General features: G+C 43.2%; 1 protein-coding gene across 8 annotated transcripts in view; it reads left to right on the top strand.

The window, feature by feature from the left end:
* LOC122559499 (contactin-1) overlaps positions 1–22,418 on the top strand; it is a 771,145-nt gene that overhangs the window by 671,889 nt on the left and 76,838 nt on the right. For all 8 annotated transcript variants that reach the window (XM_087997462.1, XM_087997461.1, XM_043709043.2 and 5 more), the window contains 3 exons: positions 6,169–6,355; positions 8,714–8,826; positions 19,222–19,381. In XM_087997462.1, the coding sequence (XP_087853588.1) occupies positions 6,169–6,355; positions 8,714–8,826; positions 19,222–19,381 (460 nt within the window). The remainder of the gene's footprint in view (positions 1–6,168; positions 6,356–8,713; positions 8,827–19,221; positions 19,382–22,418) is intronic.

Here is a 22,418-nt window from a genome sequence, read left to right as displayed (position 1 = left end):
TCCCAAACCCTCCTGTACTGTAGGTTTGTGCAATCCTTCTCCAGTTAAATGATATTTAGCTCCTTTAATCTTCTTGCCAGTGTGTATAACCTCACATTTTCCCATATTATAGTCCATAGACCAAGCTTTTGCCCATTCATGTAACTCCATCTAAGTCGTCATTATATATAGAATATAACTGGGGGTCAGCACTGATCCTGGTATCACTCCACTAGTTACAGGATGCCATGCTCAAAATGACACCCTTAACCCAACTCTCTGTCTTCAATCAGTTATCCAATCTGTTCTCCATTCTAGTAAACAACTCCTAACACCATGGGTCCTTACTAAGTAGTTTATCATGAAGTACTTTGGAAATCCAAATCTAAAGCATCCACTGATACCTCCTTTATATGTCCTGATTGTTAATTTTTCAAGTAATTCTCACAAATTTGTTAGGCATGATGTGCCCTTCATTAAGCCATGCTGATTTTGCCTGATTATGTTATGGATTTCTAAATACTCACCTATTACATCCTTTCATTTTGACTGGAGATTACTTAAGCCCTTTAACAATCTCCTGAACTTAGAACAGCAGAAGACAAACATACTACCAATGTACCAACAGCTATGAAGTATGAGATAGATTAATCAAAAATAGTGTAAGCAAAATCAACAAAAACAATACGAGTTTGCAGAATGATTTAAAATGCTTAATCTTTCAGTAACAGTCTGTCTGAACTCATCCTTTGATCCTTAAACAATGACTTCTTCTGGGACATTTCTTCATTGTCTCTCTAATGCTGTCTTGATATCTCAGAAGCACTAGTAGAGAGGGAACCTGGTTTTTCCTGCCCTCACCCTTTGAAGTTTATCTTAGAGGAAAATAAATTTAAAATGGGCAGCTCCCATACTGTGTCAGTCATCCCTAAAACAACGGTGATTTTCTGCATAACTTGGGACCATTAGATGTCAAAATAGAGATTGAGAGTGAGAGATAGACCGTGGAGGAGGTGATGTCATGACCTGTTAGCTAAGCTTGGAAGAAAGGCTATTGTACTGTGGATTGCGAGCTAACGAAAAATTATCCAGAGGGTGCAACAGTGATAGGAGTACCTTCCATGAAAAATGTGATCTAGCCCTGTGTTAAGTGTCTTCAGGTTAATTTAACACTCAACAGACCTCAAAATGTTTGATGTATGTGAATTCATTCTCGGTGTATAGGCACAGTATTGCATCATTAATGTCTACATTCAAAGAAAACAAGAAGATTTATTTGAGACCGTCTCAGGCTGTGCAAAACACAGCACCGCTACAGAAGTATCTTTGTGGTCGGGAATGAGTATCCAGCTATAAAGTACATTTAGCTTGTAATTTCCAAAATAAAAAGGAAGAAATAAGTACATCATGCAACATCTTATCAAATGAGTATGTTCATTAATCTATTCAAAATCCACACCCACCTATTTCTCACCACAGTCATAGAGTTATATAGCATGGAAATGGACCTTTCGGTCCAACTCAGGTATTCTAAATTAATCTAGCCCCATTTCCCAGCATTTAGACTATATCCCTTTAAACCCTTCCTACCCATCCAGATGCCTTTTAAATGCTGTAATTGTACCAGTCTCCACCATTTCCTCCGGCTGCTCATTCCATACACATACCACCCTCTGTGTGAAAAGGTTGCCCCTCAGGTCCCTTTTAAATCCTTCCCCTCTCACTTTAAACCTATGCCCTCTGGCTTTGGACTCCCCTGCCCTAGGAAAAAGACCTTGTCTATTCACCCTATCCATGCCCCTCATGTTTTTATAAACCTCTATAAGGTCACCCCTCAGCCTCTGACGCTTCAGGGAAAATAGCCCCAGTCTTTTCAACCTCTCCCTATAGCTCAAACTCTCCAACCCTGGCAATATCCTTGTAAATCTTTTCTGAACCTTTTCAAATTTAACAATATGTTTCCTATAGCAGGGAGACCAGAATTGAATGCTATATTCCAAAGTGGCCTAACCAATGTCCTGTACAGTCGCAACATGACTTCCCAACTTTTATAGTCAGTGCACTTCAGTTCAGCTCTCTCTGAATCCCTCCTGTTACAATCCCAGCTGATGGTAATACCGGACAAGTCAAATCCCAAAGGCTTGATCGTACAAAAGCTTTATTTTTGCTCTTTGTTTCTTGCGGTGATCAATCACTGAACATGCTTTCAAGAGGTTACCAGTTTCTCCTTCACAAAAGAACATCAAAGTTTATCTCACAAAAGGAAAGATCATGAATGATACAGTATTTGGTTGAAATAGTCTTACAAGCATTGGTGATAAAGATTCAATCCTTTTACCCTCAGCAACAACCATACAGATATTCAAACTCAGCGAAGGGTCACCATGTTTCCACTTGAAAGTTCCTTGCTTAGTGAGCGTGGCTATAATTGGTATCTTTTTAGCAAATTCCTGCATTCACGTAGCAATTATTTCTTTGAGCCACGTGCTTTCCTATTCACATAGCTCACTTCTTTCTTAACACAGGTTTCTCAAATCCTCTTCCAGACCCTTCTGGTTGTGAAGCATTTCTCTTACAGACATTAGGTTACCCAGGACTTCTTTCCTTATGCTATGACTATTTGAAGACTGCTAAACTGCACTGCTGTTGTTGCAGCTCTCTGAAAGAGCTGCTTTTTCTCTCAAAGAAACCTATAAACTGATTGACCTTCTGAATGGTTCTATCTTTCTAAAATAACTTGTTTCTGCTTCTGTCTATGACATCTTGTTACTAGGCTACAGCTTACTTTTCATTCTTTCTGTCTACCCTTGTTTCTAATGCACAGAGCCATTTACCTCAGTTTTAAAAGTCTCATTTAAATGGTTATAAACAAATTTAGGGATAACCCAATAACACCCTCAAAACTCAGAAATGAAACTGAGTGGAATGTTCTAGGTTTCTGAGCAATGAGGACTATTCCAAGATTTGTGGCAAAATCAGCTGAGCAACCCATCTTGATGTCAGCAGAATCTCTCTCCATCTTTTATGCTGTTGACAAGTGGCACTGCAGGATTCTTGACTCTGAGTGGTGAGTTCCAATTAAGAGTTCCTGCCACAACTTGACTCAGCTTTCTATCTGAAACATCAATTCTCCTGCTCCTCGGATGCTGCCTGACCTGCTGTGCCTTGTCAGCGCCACTCTTTTTTATCTTAGAAATGTTCCTCATCCACAAACATTGGTATTCTGCATTTGCCAACCCCTCGCTACCGTCATAGCAGCTCTCCAGTACAGTGGCAGGCTGCTCTGGGAGTACAGATTTGCACAACAGCAACAAGGGTTGAAAGGCAATGGCAAGGACTCATAGTGTGCAAGGACAAGCACGCAGCTGAAGGATTGGACCAAGTTGCATCTCAGGGCTGTTCGCTTGCTCACTTAGTGCTCACACACACACGTAGCTCCTAACTGCTTGCTCCCTACCGCTATGCCATGTCTTGCCAATTAGTGCAGATACCCAATCAGACAGCTTGCCTTGATGGTTCAGGCCTCAGTTAAGGGAGTGGACATGTTGCTGCATGGCAATGTGCCATGTCAATCTCACAGCTGCCCAGTGTGCCAGCTGTTTATGTGGCAAGCAAAGGCATGTGTCGTAAGCAGGCAGCCATGTCTCAAAGTCTTTGGGGCATGGGCTTAGTGAACTCTATAGAGGCACTGATCAGTCATGGGGTCGATAGTGCATTTGGAGAGATGTTCACATTGTGTGCACCATTTTAATTTGTGCCTACTAATTTCTAAAATACACTGCTCCTTTTCAAAAAAAAGGTTTATGGTCATCTAATGGGTAGGATGCTCCAATGGGCTGAACAGCCTCCTTGTAGGGATTCTATACACTGTAGGGATTCTATGAGTCAGTGATTTCATGTAAAGATTGGAAGGTTGCCAGTGTACCATCATGATTCAAGTTATCCTGACATCTGTGATTGGAACAATACTGACTGTCTGACTATAGAAGTCTTGTCAAAGTACTTAGAAAATCAAAGTGTGATCTGACAAGCCAACTTAGTTTTACAAGAATGAAATCATGTTTCACAAATTTATCAGTGTTTTTTATCTTGTGGGTTTGATGAAAATGAACCAGTTGTTAAGTTGCAAAAGGTATTTGATAAGGTGCCACACAAAATCTTAATAAAACTAGGGCTTATGGAGTTGGAGTGGTACACAAGCATGGACAGTGATCAGTTATCAAACAGAAAGCAGTGAGTATGAATAAATGGGGCATTTTCAAATTAGCAAGCTGTAACTAGAAGAGTGTTACAAGGATCAGTGCTTGGACCTCAGCTATTTATAATCTGTATTAGTGTCTTAATCAAAGAGGTTAAGAATAAGATATCTGAGATCATTGAAAATACAAAGTGAAGATATCGCAAAAAGATTGCAAATGGATATAAACAGATTAAATGACAGGGCACTGAGATGCCAGATGGAAAAATGTGAGGTTAACGATTTTGGCAACAAAAATAGAAAATCAGAACATCTTTTAAAAGGTGTCAGACTTGTAAATGTTGATATTCAGAGCGACTTGGATGTACTCATACATGAAAAGTTAACTTGCAAGTACAGCACGCAAGTAGGAAGACAAATGAGATGTTGGTCTTTATTGCGAGAAGGCTGGAGTACAAGAGAAAATAAGTCTTGTTACAGTTTTATAGGGCTTTGAGACCACACCTCAAGAACCATGTACAGCTTTGAACTCCATATTTAATGTAGGCTACAAGTACATTGAAGGTGATGTTTACTGGCCTGGATTCTGAGATGAGAGCATTGTCTTGTGATATAATATTTTGAGTAAATCAGGTCTGTATTCTCTCGGGTTTCATTGAGATTCTGAAGAAATTTGACTGGATAGACAGTGAGAGGCCATTTCCCCTGGACTGGGAATCCCAGACGCCACTGAGTCTTGGGATAACCAAGTCAGACAACAATAAGAGATTTATTTTCTCAAAGGGATGTGAATACTACCTGCCCCAGAGGTTTTTGAATGCTCCATCAGTGAAAATGTTTAAGGCTGAGATAGATGGATGTTTTTTTCTGAGGAAATCAAGGGATAAGACGTGTGGATGGGAAAGTAGAGTTAAAGTTAAGGATCAGACACGATCGTATTAAATTGCAGAGCGGATTTTAGTGAGGCGACATATGTTCCTGTTTCCAGTGCTCTTAATGGGTCATTTTAACCTTGTCCAAATAGCTAGATCAGTGGAAGTTAATATTGGACGGAGTGTAAAGTATATGGCTGAAATGATCCTGTTGGTACCCTGCACAATGGCTTAGATTTAAATTATGGTTCATGAGGAAAAGTTTCAAGATTTTAGACTAGATTCCCTATAGTGTGGAAACAGGCCCTTTGGCCCAACAAGTCCACACCAACCCTCTGAAAAGTAACCCACACAGACCCATTTCCCTCCGACTAATGCACCTAACACTATGGGCAATTTAGCATGGCCAATTCATCTGACCTGCACATCTTTGGATTATGGGAGGAAACCGGAGCACCTGGAGGAAACCCCCGCAGACATGGGGAGAATGTTCAAACTCCACACACACAGTCGCCTGAGGCTGGAATCAAACCTGGGACCCTGGTGCTGTGAGGCAGCAGTGCTAACCACTGAGCCACCAAGCTGTGACAGTTTGAGTTGGGGGGTTGCATCAAAGGGAGGTATAAGGGCAAGTGTTGCTGGCTTCCTCCTTTCCAGTTGCCTCAAGCATGTTTAGCTGTGCTGAGGGAGGGAGAGTCAAGAGCAGCAGATATTTTCCAGTATTTCTGCTGACGTCACAATGCTGCTGAAGGTTTGATGCTCAGTGTGATCCACAACTAATGCAACAGCCAAATCTTGAATCTGGCCTAAAATGAGGATTATCCTCCTTTTCACCCCCCTCGTGCCCTTCCAACAGGAGTCACTACATGCAATCTGCAGTGGCTTGATTTTACTGCTGCCTTAACCCAATGATGCTAAAGCCAATTGTAACATCCCCAAAAACACCCACGCCTCTCCTGATCCCCAGTAACTTGCAGCATCCTCCCAGGTAGCAGACTCAATTCAAAACCTGTCACGCCCTGTTGCTTTAAGGTTGGGCCATTTACTGCTCGAGTTTACTGAACCGTGGTGCTTTCAACACCATATGTGGTAACTAAACGCTTCTACTCTGTTTTGCAGATCAGGTACCGAAGGGACATTGACACCGAGGCTGCTGCTCAGCGAGTAAGAACAATCGGAACTAACACCACAGCCAGAGTCCGAGATCTTAAACCCCACACACGTTACTATGTAGAAGTCAGGGCCTACAACAAAGCAGGAGTTGGACCTTCGAGTCAACAAATTGCAATCACGACAAGGAAAGCACGTATGTATCATTTGATTGTTGTGAGATTTTAGCATCACCTTTACGGAAGATGTGGCTGTTGGTTGTTCTACAGTTTATCATCACCACTTCTATTGTATCAGCTTGGCTGAATAAATGCTTTCTCACTTGTGAGCCAGGAGGTTGGGTGTTCAAGATCTGTTCATCATTCCAGCTGACAGCAAAATGTGAGTGCTGCAGTGTGAAAACAGTATGAAAACTGCTCTAGGTTAAAGTGGGTATTGGCTCTTGCAACAAGGAGCCCTCACAGAAAGGGGACCAGACGTTTCAGTGGGAAAGCTCTTCACATGTGACTCTGGACCCACAGCAATCTGCTTGGCCCTTAACCGCCCTCTGAAATGGCACTAGAGGAGGAGAGAACACAAAATATCCCTTTCCTCAATGATGGGGAAGCCAGTACATCAATGTAAATGATGAGGCTGAAGCATTTGCAGCAATCTGAGTGGATGATCTACCTCAGCATTTTCCAGTTGTCCTCAGCATCACAGGTGCCATCCTTCAGCCAATTCGATTCAGTTCCATGTCATGTGGGAATCGTGGGAAAACTCTTCACTGGATGAAGTCATACTTAGCGCAGAGGAAGATGGCTGTGGTTGTTGGAGGTCAGTCCTTTCAGCTCCAAGATATCGCTGCAGGGGTTCCTCGGGGTAGTGTCTTAGGCTGAACCATCTTCAGCTGCTTCATCAATGACCTTCCCTCCATTATAAGATCAGAAGTGGGGATGTTCGTTGATGATTGCACAATGTTCAGTACCATTCATGAGTCCTCAGATTTTGAAGCAGTCCATGTCCCAATGCAGGAAGACCTGGACAATATCCAGGTTTAATTCAATAACATTTGTGCCAGGAAATGTCCATCTCAAACAAGAAAGAATCTAACTACCTCTCGCCTTGATTTTTAGTGCCAATACTATTACTGAATACCATGCTATCAGCCTCCTGTGGTTTACTATTGACCAGAAACTGAACTGGACTTGCCACATAAATGCCGTGACTGCAAGACAGGTCAGAGGTTAGCAGTACTCTGCGAGTTACTCACTTCCCGACTTTTCAAAATCTGTCCACCATCTATAAAGCACAAGTTAGACATGTGTTAGAATACTGGAGAAGGGCTTTTGCCCGAAACGTTGATTTCGAAGCTCCTTGGATGCTGCCTGAACTGCTGTGCTCTTCCAGCACCACTAATCCAAGATCTGGTTTCCAGCATCTGCAGTCATTGTTTTTACCGCTATGTGTTAGAATACTCCCCACTTACCTGGATGGGTACAGATCCAATCAACAGTCAAGTACACCACCCAGTACAAAACATTCCGTTTGATTGGCCCCACATCCATACACATTCACTCGCTCCACTACTGATGCTCAGTAGCAGCATTATAAACCTGTGTTTTAATGTTAAAACCAAATCTGCAACATTATATGCATCTGTTTCAATAAAGGATCACCTTGTTGAATTTTTAAAAAAACAAACAAAATATGCTCTGTCAAGCTAGATTTCAGTCTGGAACCTGACTTGTCCAGGAATCACATCAGCTGGATCAAACACTTCATTTTCTGGTTCGAATCACGGCCAATGGTGGAATTTGAATATAATTCAAAAAAATTGGAATTAAGGGGCTAAATGATGACCATGAATCCATTGCCAATTGTTGGAAAAATGCACATGGTTCATTGACGTCCTCGCGGGAAGGAAACTGCCATCCTTACCTGCTCTGGCCTACGTGTGACTCCAGACCCACAGCAATGTGGCTGACTCTTAACTGCCCTCTGGGCAATTGGGGATGGGCAATAAATGTTGGCCTATCCAGGTTCTCCCCCATCCCGTTAATGAATTAAAAATAAAACACAAATTAGTGTCATGGTCTAATTGCTCAGTATGTACTGGCAAAAGTTTACTCTGTGTTACTACTGAACCAAAATGTCTCCTGCATGTGTGCTCAATTCCAGCTGCCATTTTGGAATGGCAAATGTAATTGTTATTCCCAGCTAATGGGCACAAGTCAAACTTTCTAAAAGTCTAATTCTAATGAATCTAGTTTTCACCCTCCGAATTTACAGCGCATCCATCTCCTGGTAGTTTATATTTGTTGTAATGGATTAAATTTTACAGAACACATATTGATTTTTCTAAACAGAGTTAAAAAATTTTCCAAATATTCCAATTGCTGTCCCATCAGTTTTTAAGTTGCACATATTGGCCTATTAAAGTACTCTTAATTCAAAATGTAATTGAAAATATCTTGGAGAAAGTGCACTCCTGTTGTGGCCGTTGCTTACCCCTTTGAAATATGACTTGTCCTTTGTGCGCCACTGATCTGAGTTTCATTGAATTACTTTCCAGCTCCCAGTAAGCCTCCAAAAATAATCGACACCGCGATGGTTGGTACCTACTTCAGGATTTCCTGGGAAGCAGTCACACCTTTGGACAATGAGTCGAATGTGGAGGGCTACAAGGTATGTAATGAGTTTTTTAAAAAGTGCACGAAAAGTGAATCAAATGGTTGAAACTCCATTATCTCCTATCCACTGTTTAGTTTTTTTTGATTAAGATTCTCAATGGGGCAAATCATTGAGCAAAAGTTCAGCACATTGTATTGTACGCTTTCATCTGTCTCCTTTGTCAGCCACAGTTCAGCTTCACAGCCAGAAAACGTCCGAGTGGGGCATCTCATTTATAAAATACATTATTTCCCATGCCATGCTTTCATTATACCAGCCCTTAAAGATCAGGACCTGGGAGCAACACAGGCACCAATTTCAATTGTCCACTCATATACCCTGCTACCTTGGGTGATGGTTGAAGCTCCTCTTTTGCACAGAACGAAATGAAAGGGAGTGGAAAAAATTGTTAAATTTTATCACGGTTGATTTGACAGGAAGCAAAACCAAATGTTCAAGTAATCACTACCCTGAAATGTACACTTCTGTACATCCTTACTCCCACATCTCCTGTCCTGGAGGTACAGCCTGCTGCTAGGTTGACCTGCTGGAGTCTACTTCAGGTGATGGCTGAGGAACATTGAATGCAGTCTTAAATCACTGATCTCATCACGTTGCTTGTGAACCCAAGTTCACAATAAATGACCCACAGCTCAGTGCACCTCCTTATTCCGCAGATATTTCTAAAACGTGACAGAGCCTGATCTTCCCAACGGTACACGGAGCACGAGATGCAGTTGTGTCGGAATTGCTTATCAAAACCAAACATAATGAAAATTATTTCATTCTGATTGTTTTTCAAGCGATTTCACAAAGCAACATCAGAGAATTAACTGAGTATTAGTCAGTAGTGATGGAATGTCTGGGGATTCATTAATTATGCACGGATTATTGAGAGGAAATGAAGTCAGGTTGTCAGTCCTTGTAAAATAAAAACTCCATACTCTGCTGAATACTGTCCAGTTCAACTAGAGAATTCCTTCCTTCCTCATTCTCTCCAGGGCCCTCCTGTAATTTAAAACCCCTTCTGGCTTCTTCATTTTATTGTCTCTGACTTAATATCCTTGATTTAATTCCATCCATCCGTCCAGTTCCTTCAGTCTTTAAGTCCTTCAGTCCTATTACATTTGTAGGGTTTGAATACCTTGCAGCGTTCCACACTGCCTCTCATCTGTGTTGAGTTAGCCGATCTCAGCAGGGGTAATCGTGGGGGTGGTTACAAATGGGTCTCAATGTCCCTGGGGTAGGCAAGGGGAAAACATCAGTCAGGGGCTCTCGTTTCCAGATACGAGCTGAGCTCCTCTTGCAGGCTTGGGGGCCCTCCCACAGTCTAATGGGGTGCCAACAAGCTTGTACACCAAAGAATGGCCGATCTGAGAAGGAACTGGAAGGCTGCCCGGTTCCATGAAACCATAATCTCTTTGATGTTTCCAGGTTTTAGGAGGGGGGGGTGCTCCTGACCTCTTGGAACTCAGTACAAAGGAGAGCTACGAGTAAGATATGTGGCCGAACGGAATAACTTCGGCCTTGGCCTTGGCTACGAGGGAGTTTTCTTCCCCTCCATTCTCCTCCTTATCTTACTGCGAGGCTGCCTTCCCAATGACTCCGTGGAAGAATCGAGATTTGCTGTTGTTTATCCCGCCGATTCCCGCAGCCACAGTGAGGTAGATGAATGCTGAGGGGCAATTGTTTTACACAGAGAGTGGTTCATGTGTGGAATGAGTGGTTAGCACTGCTGCCTCACAGCGCCAGGGATTCGGGTTCAATTCCCACCTTGGGCAACTGTCTGTGTGGGTTTTCTCTGGGTGTTCTTGTTTCCTTCCACAGTCCATAGATGTGCAGGTCAGGTGAATTGGCCATGCTAAATTGCCCATAGTGTTAGGTGCATTAGTCAGGGGTGAATGTAGGGGAATGGTCTGGGTGGGTTGCTCTTCGGAGGGTCGGTGTGGACTTGTTGGGCCGAAGGGCCTGTTTCCACACTGTAGGGAATCGAATCTAATCTAAAAAGTGGTGGATGCAGGTACAGTTATCACGTTTAAAAGGCATTTGGATAAGTACGTGAATGAGAAATGTTTGGAGGGAAATGAGCCAAGCGCAGACTGGTATGACTGAACTGTCTGTTTCCATGCTGCGTGACTCTGCATTGATAAAGCCCAACTGTGAGAATGGCTCAGACCGCATACTTCAGGCAGTGGCTCCACCTACCACTCACTTAGAGCTGACTCTGCTGAAAACTCATGCATTGTTTCCACTGCGAACATGTGGAGCACAAAATAACAACAACCTGCATTTAACATTGTAAAAAACCCAAGGCCCGCTATGGCAGTATTATGAAGCAAAATCTGACTGCAAGATACAAAGGTCAGATGACAGAAGGTTGGAAAGGAGGGAAATTTTAAGGGAGGAATGGGAGGCAAGAAGATGGAGAGCTTTGGGAGCAAGGTTTGGAGCTTGGGGCCAAGAGAACTAAAGGCACAGCCCCCACCAACAGTGGTGCAATTTAAATTGAATTGCTCAGAGGCTAGAATTGGGCATGTCATGGAATAACTTGGAAGAAGATTCTGTGGATGTAAAATGTTGCAGAGGCAGGGGTGGGGCAAGGCCAGGATACTACTGTGAAACAATTATGAGAATCTTAAAATCAAATTGTTGCTTAACAAGTCAGTGCATACCAGGGTGGGTAGGTCAACAGTAATGTATACAAAGAAGGGCACCGATAGCAGAGGTGTGCAGTACCTCTGGGACAGTGGGGGAGACCAACCAGGAGAGCAGTGAAATAGTCAAGTCCAGAGGGAATTAGATTGAAGATTTCAGCAGTGCAAGATCTGAGGCAGGGGCACTGTTGCGGAGGGGAAATAGGTGATCTTAACCTCAGTATGGAAAAATGATTGGAAGTTCATCTCAGGGTCAGGTATGACACCAAGGTATCCCACGGTTTAGTTCAGTCTCAGACATTTGCCATGGAGTGCGATGGAGTCGACAACTATTTTGTATGTTTAGAGTCTCACTCTGTTTAGTGTCTCGAAATAATGTTGCTAGGGTCCATGAACCATACTGCAAGATACCTTCATTTACAAGGAGAAAGTGAGGACTGCAGATGCGAGAGATCAGAGTCAAAAAGTGTGGTGCTGGATGACGAGCTCATGCTCAGAACGTCAACTCTGCTGCTCCTAGGATGCTGCCTGACCGGCTGTGCTTTTCCAGCACCACACATTTTGGATTTTAACTCACAACCTTATCTATACACAATAACTTCATAGTAGATTAGAACTTTGACTCCCTTCTCTCCTTCCTCTATCTCCCTCTGTCTGACATTTAATCATGTGACTGACATAATTGCTACATCATGAAGTTAATCTCATTCCCATGCAGTAGTGAGGGTATGTAGTTAATAGCTGGGGTCAAAGACAATGACTCATCTCCCTATAATATTGGGTCTGGGGAAATACCTGTTCATCTGGTGCTGGATATTGGATAAGCAGTTGGATAATTCAGCAACAGTGAAGGAGTCAAGAGAGATAGTGGTGAGGTGTCATCAGAGGACATTTGTAAACTAATATATCTTGATGTTTGTGTGCAGTGTTGTCATGAGCAGCACATAGTTCAGAACGAAGGGCCAAGGACACTGGAGGTAATAGTGCTACAACTAGAAGAGAAACCAATGCTCGGACAAAAAGCTTGCAACATTAGATAGGGTCAAGAGTTGTTCCTCTTTTAGAGGAGAGAAAAGATGGCAACAGATTTGAAGGAGTGAAAACACCTCAAGGAAGAAAACCATCAGTAGCGTCCGTTGCCATGGAGACCAGGAGAGGAAGTTCGTTAATCAACAGAAGCCTGGACTCAGGGAAGCCATGAGGGGCAAAAGAGAAACTAGAGAAATAAGCAAATTCAGAGAGCTTCAGTTTAAGTTGGACTTGGTAAACTAAAGGAAATGAGGGAATGTAACAACCAGTGACAAATAATTCCTCAAGCACCTCTTACCTATTGATGTAGGTGACACTGGGAACAAGATGATGGATTGCAGGCAAAGAAAGTAAACCCAAGTCAGGATGAGAACATGGAACAATGTCTTGTTCAAAGTAGGTTTCAAAGTTAAAAGCAAATTACTGCGGATGCTGGAATCTGTAACCAAAAGAGAAAATGCTGGAAAATCTCAGCAGGTCTGGCAGCATATGCAGGGAGAGAAAAGAGCTGACGTTTCGAGTCTGACTGACCCTTTGTCAAAATTTCCAGCATTTTCTCTTTAGGTTTCAAAGTTATTTGGTTCTCATTAAAATTAACGTCATGAAACCAAACGGCAGTGAATTGGAGTCAGAAAGGCAGGGTTTGATTACAGGTTGAAAATTAAGTCTGTTTTTTTTAAGGGAAAAAAGATTATATTGTGGAAAGAAATTCGGTGGTGTCCTTGAGCTGGCTTGGACACACCCAGGGTCTGGTGAACAAGCTGCCTTTATCCATATTCTTGAAGCCTGATCAGCTCCAGTCAACTCCACTCATTCATCGCCCCCCTGAAGTTGTAAAAACGTGTTTCATTTTTCAACTCTCCAAGTCACCAAATCAAAGTGCACCAAAGAAGAACTTGGGATTTATAAATGACTTCCATGTCCTCAAAGACTCTGTATTTCAGAGCCATGAATGCAATGTCAGGAATAAATGCAGCCAGATCTTTCCGAGGAACATCATCCAAACAGCAGTGAGGATTAGCTGTGCAGGTTCTGTTGACTGCGGGACAAACCTTACCAAAGATACCCAGAAACTTCCCCTGTTTTTCTGTAAATTGACAATAAAAGATATTCGATTCTATGCTAAAATATTTTACTTGAGAGGGCAGACGTGACCTTTAAGCTATTTCTTCCCAAGGGTGGCACCTTCCACAGTGCAGCATCCCAATATCAGAAACTGGGGTCGACTCAAGGCTCTGGAGTGGCGCCATTGATTGGATGAAATCCCAACATCACATCGTACAACTGACTGATGAGATGTGAGGATCTCAAGTTTGGGCAACACTGATCCAGTCAACACTCGGGTTGTTTAATAATGAAGAAATAAGTGTGAAGTCACAAGGGAGACCCGAGAGGAATATAATTGAAAGGACAGACATCTGGATTGCAGCAAAGATACCTTTTTGCGACCTTTTTCTAACGCAAAGTGTCTCAACTTGCTCCAGATGTCTTTGGAGGTGATTTTGGTGACTTCCTACATTTACTAGAGGATGTTACCACATCGTCACAGAAGTAGGTGTCCCGTGAGCTGAAAGGATACAAGAACTACACGGGCTACATTGGCTATGCCTCTGGCTCTGCAGGATAACCAGGAGATGGCATAGAGAAGCTCTGGAGAGGACAAAACCTGTGCCAACTGCTTCGTCAAGCTGAAGCCTGTTCCCACCCAATCACTGACAATGCAGGAGGCTGCCTGCCAGACCAGCCCAGACTGCCAACATCTGAGTCTACTTGGTCCATTCAGCACCTTCCTTTACATTGACCCATTGCTGTCTTCATCTGAGCCCTCTACAGCAAGACTTTTCTGCCACATTTTGTCTGGTGAGCTGGCAAACAGCCATCCTTTACCATTGGTGTGATTATAAACCAATCGGAGGGTGGTTATTCTGTTAACATTGACATTCGCTGATGTGTGCTGGTGTTCCACACTCTGTGGGCGGCATGGTGGCACAGTGGTTAGCACTGCTGCCTCACAGCGCCAGAGATCCGGGTTCAATTCCCGCCTCAGGCGACTGACTGTGTGGAGTTTGCACATTCTCCCCGTGTCTGCGTGGGTTTCCTCCGGGTGCTTCGGTTTCCTCCCACAGTCCAAAGATGTGCAGGTCAGGTGAATTGGCCATGCTAAATTGCCCGTAGTGTTAGGTAATGGGTAAATGTAGGGGTATGGGTGGGTGCGCTTCGGCGGGGCGGTGTGGACTTGTTGGGCCGAAGGGCCTGTTTCCACACTGTAAGTAATCTAATCTAATCTAATCCTCTTCAACACACCAGCCACTCTGGGCAATGTGCACTGACTCCGTATTCTCTTCAATTGAACTATTGAGATCAGCCCCAGTCAGGTCACTGAGCGTGCTTCATACTGTGAACCAGCCACTGCAGCAACATGACCACACCACTCTGGTTGTGTCAGGAAGCAGTCGGGTACCACCTTTCACAATTCTATGTCTGTGCTGCATTCCCTTCTCGAAACTCCAAATGAGTTCCCACACAACAACAACACTAACTATGCAAACCTTTCCAAATTTGGCAAAATAAGATTCTGTCATCTTCCTTTCTCTGACCTGGGAGTCTAACCAGAGCCCAACCCTTAACCCCCACCCCCACCCCCACCTCCCCTATTCCCCACTCCTCCACCTCACTTGCAAATATTGGGCCCCCTCACAAATATCAGAATGTCCCAGTGGGCTCCCTATAAATATTGATATATTAGCAGGGCTGCCCTAACCTAACCTCCATTGGATGGTGTTGAATATTCAAAGCAAAATAATACTCCTTTTGCAGAAAATGTTTTTTATTAGCTTGAGACAGCTGAAATAATACACACTCAAGCATACAGAATTGTGAATTCTGACAAGATTTCCCTTGTGGAACACTGTATCACCGTGGCAGAAAGAAGGGCAGGGATCTGATGTGCACAATGCCTCACTATCAGCACCCTTCAACCACCAAACTGCCCATCATCCCCCCCCACCACACACACACACACAAACGCATCCAGCACATTATGATCCTGTCATGTTTATAAACCTCACTTTACCATCATTAATATTGGACAATGTATCCAATTACCATCCGCCAAGTGGAATGGAAGAGAATTGCTTTATCTTTGTCAAACACAGTAGTCGATTCATCTACAGAGTCGGCAAATCTGATTTCCTATGATTAAAAATCCATCAGCTGGCTGTTGAACAGGAATTTGTTTACAGGATTTACAGACCCCCACGTTGTGGCTTTGAAATTTTGTCAATACATCTGTGATGCAGCTTAATGTTGTATGGTCAGAATCTCCACAATCTATTGATTCGACTCCATAATTACCCTCCATAATGCCAGAGGTTTTCACCATAACAGGCCTCAAGGGGGTGAGACACATGTATTCTATCACTTCAAACTCTTTCAGAAAGCTTATTGTGCACCAGACGCTGTAGCCCAACAGTTCAGCCATTGAATTCCAAGGGAATTTGTTCTTTATTGACTTCTGCATGTAAATGCAAAGTTGAAAATTGACCAGTGGAAACCCTCAGTGAATAAATAGCTGAAGAATAAAAATCACAATCTCCTAGATTACATGATATTTTGGAAAGCCCTGCTGAAGTGAATGAGTTCATAGTTACGCCGTCTTCTTGTCTGTAGCACCCTAGGTTCCAAAGATTAAATAGCCTTATTTCTTTCAAAAGTCAATTAAGTGCACATAAACAATGAAGGATTGTTCAATATTAACTAACAGGTTATGTTCTCCAGAATTTTTACAGTTACAAATAGAACTTCACTGAAACCTTCTTTACAGTTATTATGGTTGAAGTAAATATTACAAAAAGCCATTGGCAGTGTTTTTGACGATAAGTGCTTATCCCCAAATTGCTCCGTCAATCTGTATTACAGGCAAAGCTGCTTGTTACTTCTTTCTGTGTGAAGCATCTTGACAGACTGAACATCCTTTTCTTCTTTCATGGATGTGGGCATCACTTACTTGGCCACTACTCACTGTCCATCTCTAATTGCCAATGAAAAACATTAGACACGTGTTGAACCAGAACTGTGTTTGTAGTGTAGGTACATCCACAATGCTGTCACAAAGGAGTCCCAGGATTGTGACCCAGCAGTGATGAAGGATTCGGCATTTGTTTCCAAGTCAGGATGATGTTTGACTTGGAGGGGAGCTTGCAGGTAATGGTGTGTCTTACTACCTTGTACTTCTAGATGGTGAAGGTAATGAGCTTGAAACATTGCTGTCAAAGGACCATTGGTGCGTTACTGCAGTGCAGCTTGTATCTGGCAAGACACAGTTGTCACTGGACACCAGTGGTGAAGGAAATGAAGATTTGAAGTGGGCTGTCAATCAAGAGATCTGCTTTGTCCTGGATGATGCCAAGCTTTTTGAATGATTTTGGAGCTGCATTAATGCAAAGATTTTGGGAGTATTCCACTTTGCTGATATGCTGGGAGGAATGTGTAATAATCAGCCCTACAACTCCTCCAGTTACCCCATTCATGTAAATGTGTTCCGACAGTCACCAAAATGACCGATTGATTCTGCTAACATCAAGAAGGATCAATTCACCAGCCTTCTTTAATTAACTGAAAATAATCTGTTAATTATAGCATGGATCGCATTCTTAAAACAAATGGCAAACACTGCTGTTAGTGTCAAGATTAGAGTGGTGCTGGAAAAGCATAGCAGGTCAGGCAACATCCGAGGAGCAGGGAAATCGATGTTTCGGTCAAGAGCCCTTCAACATTCCTGATGTGCTTTTCCAGCACCACTCTAATCTTGCCTCTAATCTCCAGCATCTGCAGTATCCACATCTGCCAAACACTGTTGATATCTGAACTGTAATTCAGAGTTTTATCTATATCCCCTTAATCCCAAACACAAACACACACAAATGGCAAGAGGCTCTGTGGAGATTTTTTTTAATATCAACAAGGACGAAAGGGACAAAGAAGCCTTGTTGGCCACAACTTCAAAATCTAAGTATAGAATATGAATGCAGGCAACTCAAACCTTGCTCAAAGATGTTGCCTTTAAGAAGCATTGTAAAGAGAAAGAGATGTGGAGGGTTTTGTAGGAAATTCCAGAACCGATGCAGCTGAAAACGTCCTTTACAGTGAGGTAATAAAATGGGCATGCAAAAAAGACCATCTCTCAGTCGCGATGGAGGAGGTGAGAGTTGGTAGCCAGGGAATGGAGACATCAAAGACAATGGCTTGTACTTTCACAATTTCCCAATGCAGCCAATACTAAGTGCCAGACACGTTGCACAACAAAACAGAGCAGCAATGGTGAGGTAGACAGAACTGCTGTCAATGCACAGTTGGAAAATGAAATGATGTTTTTAGTTGGTGGCAGCTCGGAGTCTCCAATGGTAACATGGCTGGAACAGTCAATGCAGTCATTACGGTGATTCATTGAGAACCACAGTGGACCTCCGCCAGGTGGATCTCATAGAATATGAGTTCCCTGATTGGGGCCGTTCAACTGGTCCTATCAGGGAGCCCTGGCTGACAGATATAATCAGGAGTGTCAGAGGTTCTGCTCACTCTGTAAGCTGGCTCTGAGGGAGCCGGATCAATGTCAAGGACTATGCACATGTAAATAAAGGGGATTTGGTGATGGGGTTTTTTTAGATTAGATTACATTACAGTGTGGAAACAGGCCCTTCGGCCCAACAAGTCCACGCCGAAGCGCAACCCACCCATTCCCCTACATTTACCCCATACCTAACACTACGAGCAATTTAGCATGGCCAATTCACCAGACCTGCACATCTTTGGACTGTGGGAGGAAACCGGAGCACCCGGAGGAAATCCACGTAGGCATGGGGAGAACGTGCAAACTCCACACAGTCAGTCGCCTGAGGGGGGAATTGAACCCGGGTCTCTGGCGCTGTGAGGCAGCAGTGCTAACCACTGTGCCACCGTGCTGCCCACGAGGGTTCCGGCTTCTGTGGAGTTATTTCAGGTTCAACTGGGCAAACAGTCTTGGAACCATGCACAGGAACCAATGAAAGTGGATGGTGCAGAACCATGATAAAGACTGCTGACAGGTTTAGGATAACGAGAAGAGTTAATTTTCCAGTTACAGCGAATGTCACTTTTGATTTTAATAAAGACATCCGAATGCTGTATCAGGGAGAGAAACCTGAAATTTCGTGTTTCAAAGCGGAGTAAGGGAAAAGATGGACATGGAGGTGATAACATGTTCAAAGAAAGAGCAGTTTGCAAGAGGAAAAGGAAATTGTGGATGATTTGGTAGTTTGCAAAGGCAGAGGAGTTAAACTTAAGGTTTCTTGATTAGAAGTTGATGACAGCTTTGAAGTCAAGGTAGCCAGCATGAAGCAGAGGGGATTGTTTGCAATATCAGTGAACGTGGGGGTGTCACAGATATATGTTAGATGGTCAGCGTTTGTGGGAACCGGGCCAAGGGAGCAGAAGATGGGTCTGATGAACAATAGGAATTGGAAAAAGGCATGAAAGGGCAGAGTTAGACATGAAATTAGAGGAGAACTCTCATCAACATGAAAGAGTCAGTGAGTAGGAACAACCAACAATCCATGAGATTGTCAGCAAATAGCAGCCAGCTGATAGATACCATGTAAATCTGATGAGAAACACAAACACAGACTGCCAGGTACCTCATACATTTTTGTAATCATTACACGTTGTATGAAGTTTGATTTTGTGCTTTCAGGTGCTCTACAGAAGAGCTGGCACAGTGAACAGTACGCTGTTACAGACAGTCCGACAAAACATAAATATACCAATCCACGACGAGGGAGACTACATTGTGGAAATACGGGCGTATGGTGAAGGAGGAGATGGAGCAGTGAATTCGGTCAAAATTTCTAAAGGTAAGTTGATGGATGTTCCTTTCTGTTGAGGTTGAGTGTGGGAAGTGGCTGATTGATAAGGGAGGGGTGAGGCCCTCATTCCCAAGCACAGGAAGGGCGATTTTCTGCCAATCCAAAATAAATCATTTTGGGGAAGAAAACTCCAGTTTCCTCATCAGAACCTCCAAAAATACAGTGGTGTTTGCAACATAAATCTTACTGGGTGTTCACACAAGTGTTGCTTATTCTTTGCAGGTAAGCTTTCTTCCAGACTTCTAACCATGACTGTCCTCCAGTTTCAGTCAATTTTGCCTTGTCCTGCTTTCATGACTTCTCCTTGATAAAGTGCACCATGTGGTATTGTATATGGTAACATATATTTCCAGTAAGTCGACCAAAGAGTCCCAGCTTCTGAGTTCTCATGATGCAGTCCACTTCTCTGAAACTGGAGCTTCACTTTATGGTTCTTTTCTACAGTATCTTCAAAGATTGCATCTTGCTTGGGCCTGTGATGTTGCGCTACTGGAATTAAATGGATTTTCAAAGAGTGTGTCCAGATACAATCCCTGTGGATGGTGCCCTCACACCGTTCCTGAGTGGTCTGTGTCCAATCAACATTCCTATTGAATGCGTTAGCCTTTTACCTGGTAAAACTCAACTCCTTTTCAAAAACAGCATATTGGCTCAGTTATTTTGTTCTCCAGGTTTTCTCTAAAGCTCACCAGTGGTGGCAAGAATTGACGTCAATTTGCTATGTCTGCGGCAAGCCATTTTACAGGCAAAATCCCAGAGTGCTTGGACAGCGGAATCCAATCCAATACAAATGTTCCTTTCCAGTTACACGCTGTACAAACCCCAGTGTTGAGACGCTGTTTGTTCTTGAATTTGTTTTTATTGTACCTGTTGAAAGTGCGAAAACTATGTGAAAAATGCCAGGGTAATTTTGTTTTTCCAGAAATGTGTCAAAATTTGCCTTCAGTTTTAAGACTGTGAGATAAAGGCGTTCTTTGCCTGCTTTTACACAACTGTCTGAGCCTTTCAGAACCATTCTTTTGGCTCTTTTGCAAAACTGTGCAATAGTGTTTCCTCAGGATCTGCAAGAGAATCTAATTATTTCCAGCTGCTGTGTAATATCCATCATCCCAGTAGGTATGGCATCAAACCGCACTTTTCACACTTTACTTATATTCCACATTAATATTGTATCGCTTGACCTCCAGCTATAGGCAAGTGTTCACGTTTTACTTGAAGTCTTGCATCGTAACACTGAATAGAATGGAAAATCAAGATTCAAACCCACTCCATATGTTGTAAACTGTGAGCAGGTCTGATGTTGATGAAGTGCAGTTCTTTCAGGATTCTTTAAAAGGTACGCTCCTGAGTCAATTTTCGGCATCGATCATGCAAAGGTGTGTACTATGTAACAGAGACAAAATTTTCGGAGGGGTGCTCACACATGCTGCATTGTGAGTTTTTCCAATGAGTGAGTCGTGCGAAGCTATTTTGGTTGATCAAGGAGCAGGCGGCAAATGGGTGCCAACATGGTCCCCAGAAATTTTGGATTTACCAGAATCTTGTATGAATCATCCATTCTGATAATTATTCAGCCAGCTCACTGCTGGAAATGTGTCTGGACATTGTTTGAGAGAGAGTCAGTCCCTGCTGCAGCCTATAGTTGGACAAGCAAGTTGGACAAGTCTGTAGTTGATCTTGGCAAGAGCTGAATAGCCATTGCTTGACTGAGCCACCAAGAGGTAATTGTGTCCTGTGAAAAATCCACCCCAGGCAGCCCCCTGTGGAAAGCAAGGTGCAAATTGGAACAGGGTGGACATACCCACTCCAAGGCTGAGATTTTCCCATTTTCTGACTTAAGAGCATTTCCAGAAGCTGAACCTAGCAGTCTACTGAGGTAAGGAAGCCTGCCAAACCTTCTGAGGATTAAGGAGCCAGTTGGCTTCCATTGGGCTTTCTGTCAGAGTTCAGATCCTGGAACCGGTCGTCCCACCTGAAGATCTGGTCAGTCAGAGGCCACAGCTCCAGAGCTGGGCAACAGAGGTCTGGGCTGCTGCCAAGGCACCATCCCCCTGGACCCCTTGGATGGAAGAGCACTGCCAGGAGAGGTAGGTCACGTTTGAGGGGGAACAGTGGGCGGAGTTCTGGAGTTATTGATCATGGAGTACAGTGGGGGACTGGCTAGGGCGGGAGGTTGTTCAAATGTGAGGGGATTGGTGTGGGGTGCTCTCGAGAGTCATCCATCTACTCGCGGTCCAGTATCTCATCTTGCACTTATTACTACAGATCACAGGAACTTCAAAATCTTTGGCTGATACTGTCAATGTGCTTTCATCTGATATGTTAGACCATGTGCTGCATACAGTCCATATTTACAGATCTGTTTAATGATTTGACAGAGAATAGTTTGCCTGATTCAGTCACCATCTCATCATGGCCCTAACAATACATGCAGTATAAAACAGTGCAAAATCCGTATTGTGGCAAAACAAAACACTATCTTACACCATTGGAGATACACTGTCACAGTGACAAGCACAAGCATCAAAGACAACGACTCTGAGTTGTCACATGGGTGCCTCAGAGCTACTTATATCCTGTGAATGGGAGAGAATGATACACCTAACAGCATCTGCTTGAGAAGCAGTTGGATATTGTCATGAAGAGACAGGGAAGACTGTCTTTGGAGTTCAAGAGTATTGATGAGGCACCGTAATTCAGACCTATCTTTTTATCTTAACCATGACTCAACTCATTTTGAAAGTTTACTGCATTAACCTGTATAAATTTTGCTCAGAGTTGTTCTCTTTGTTTGTGGAGCTTGGTATTCCCTTTTATTTTTTGCTATTTTGACCATCAGTATCAATTTTCGAGTGGCCAAGTTACAACTTTAAGAGCTCTGAAGGAAAACACAAGGCATTTGACTGACTCTTGCTGAATATAACCTCCTCAGTTTAGTTGGGTGGTAAATGTATAGGTGATATAAAGTGTCAGCCTTTACTCAGTTGGTAGCTCTGTTGCCTCTGAGTCAGGAGGTCATGCTTAC

The sequence above is a fragment of the Chiloscyllium plagiosum genome, unplaced genomic scaffold (assembly GCF_037043375.1).
Source record: "Chiloscyllium plagiosum isolate Xiang-an unplaced genomic scaffold, Cpla_swu_hap1 HiC_scaffold_19, whole genome shotgun sequence".
Taxonomy (NCBI): domain Eukaryota; kingdom Metazoa; phylum Chordata; class Chondrichthyes; order Orectolobiformes; family Hemiscylliidae; genus Chiloscyllium; species Chiloscyllium plagiosum.
Note: the sequence above shows the minus strand (reverse complement) of the source record. Positions and strands in the feature narration are given on the sequence as shown.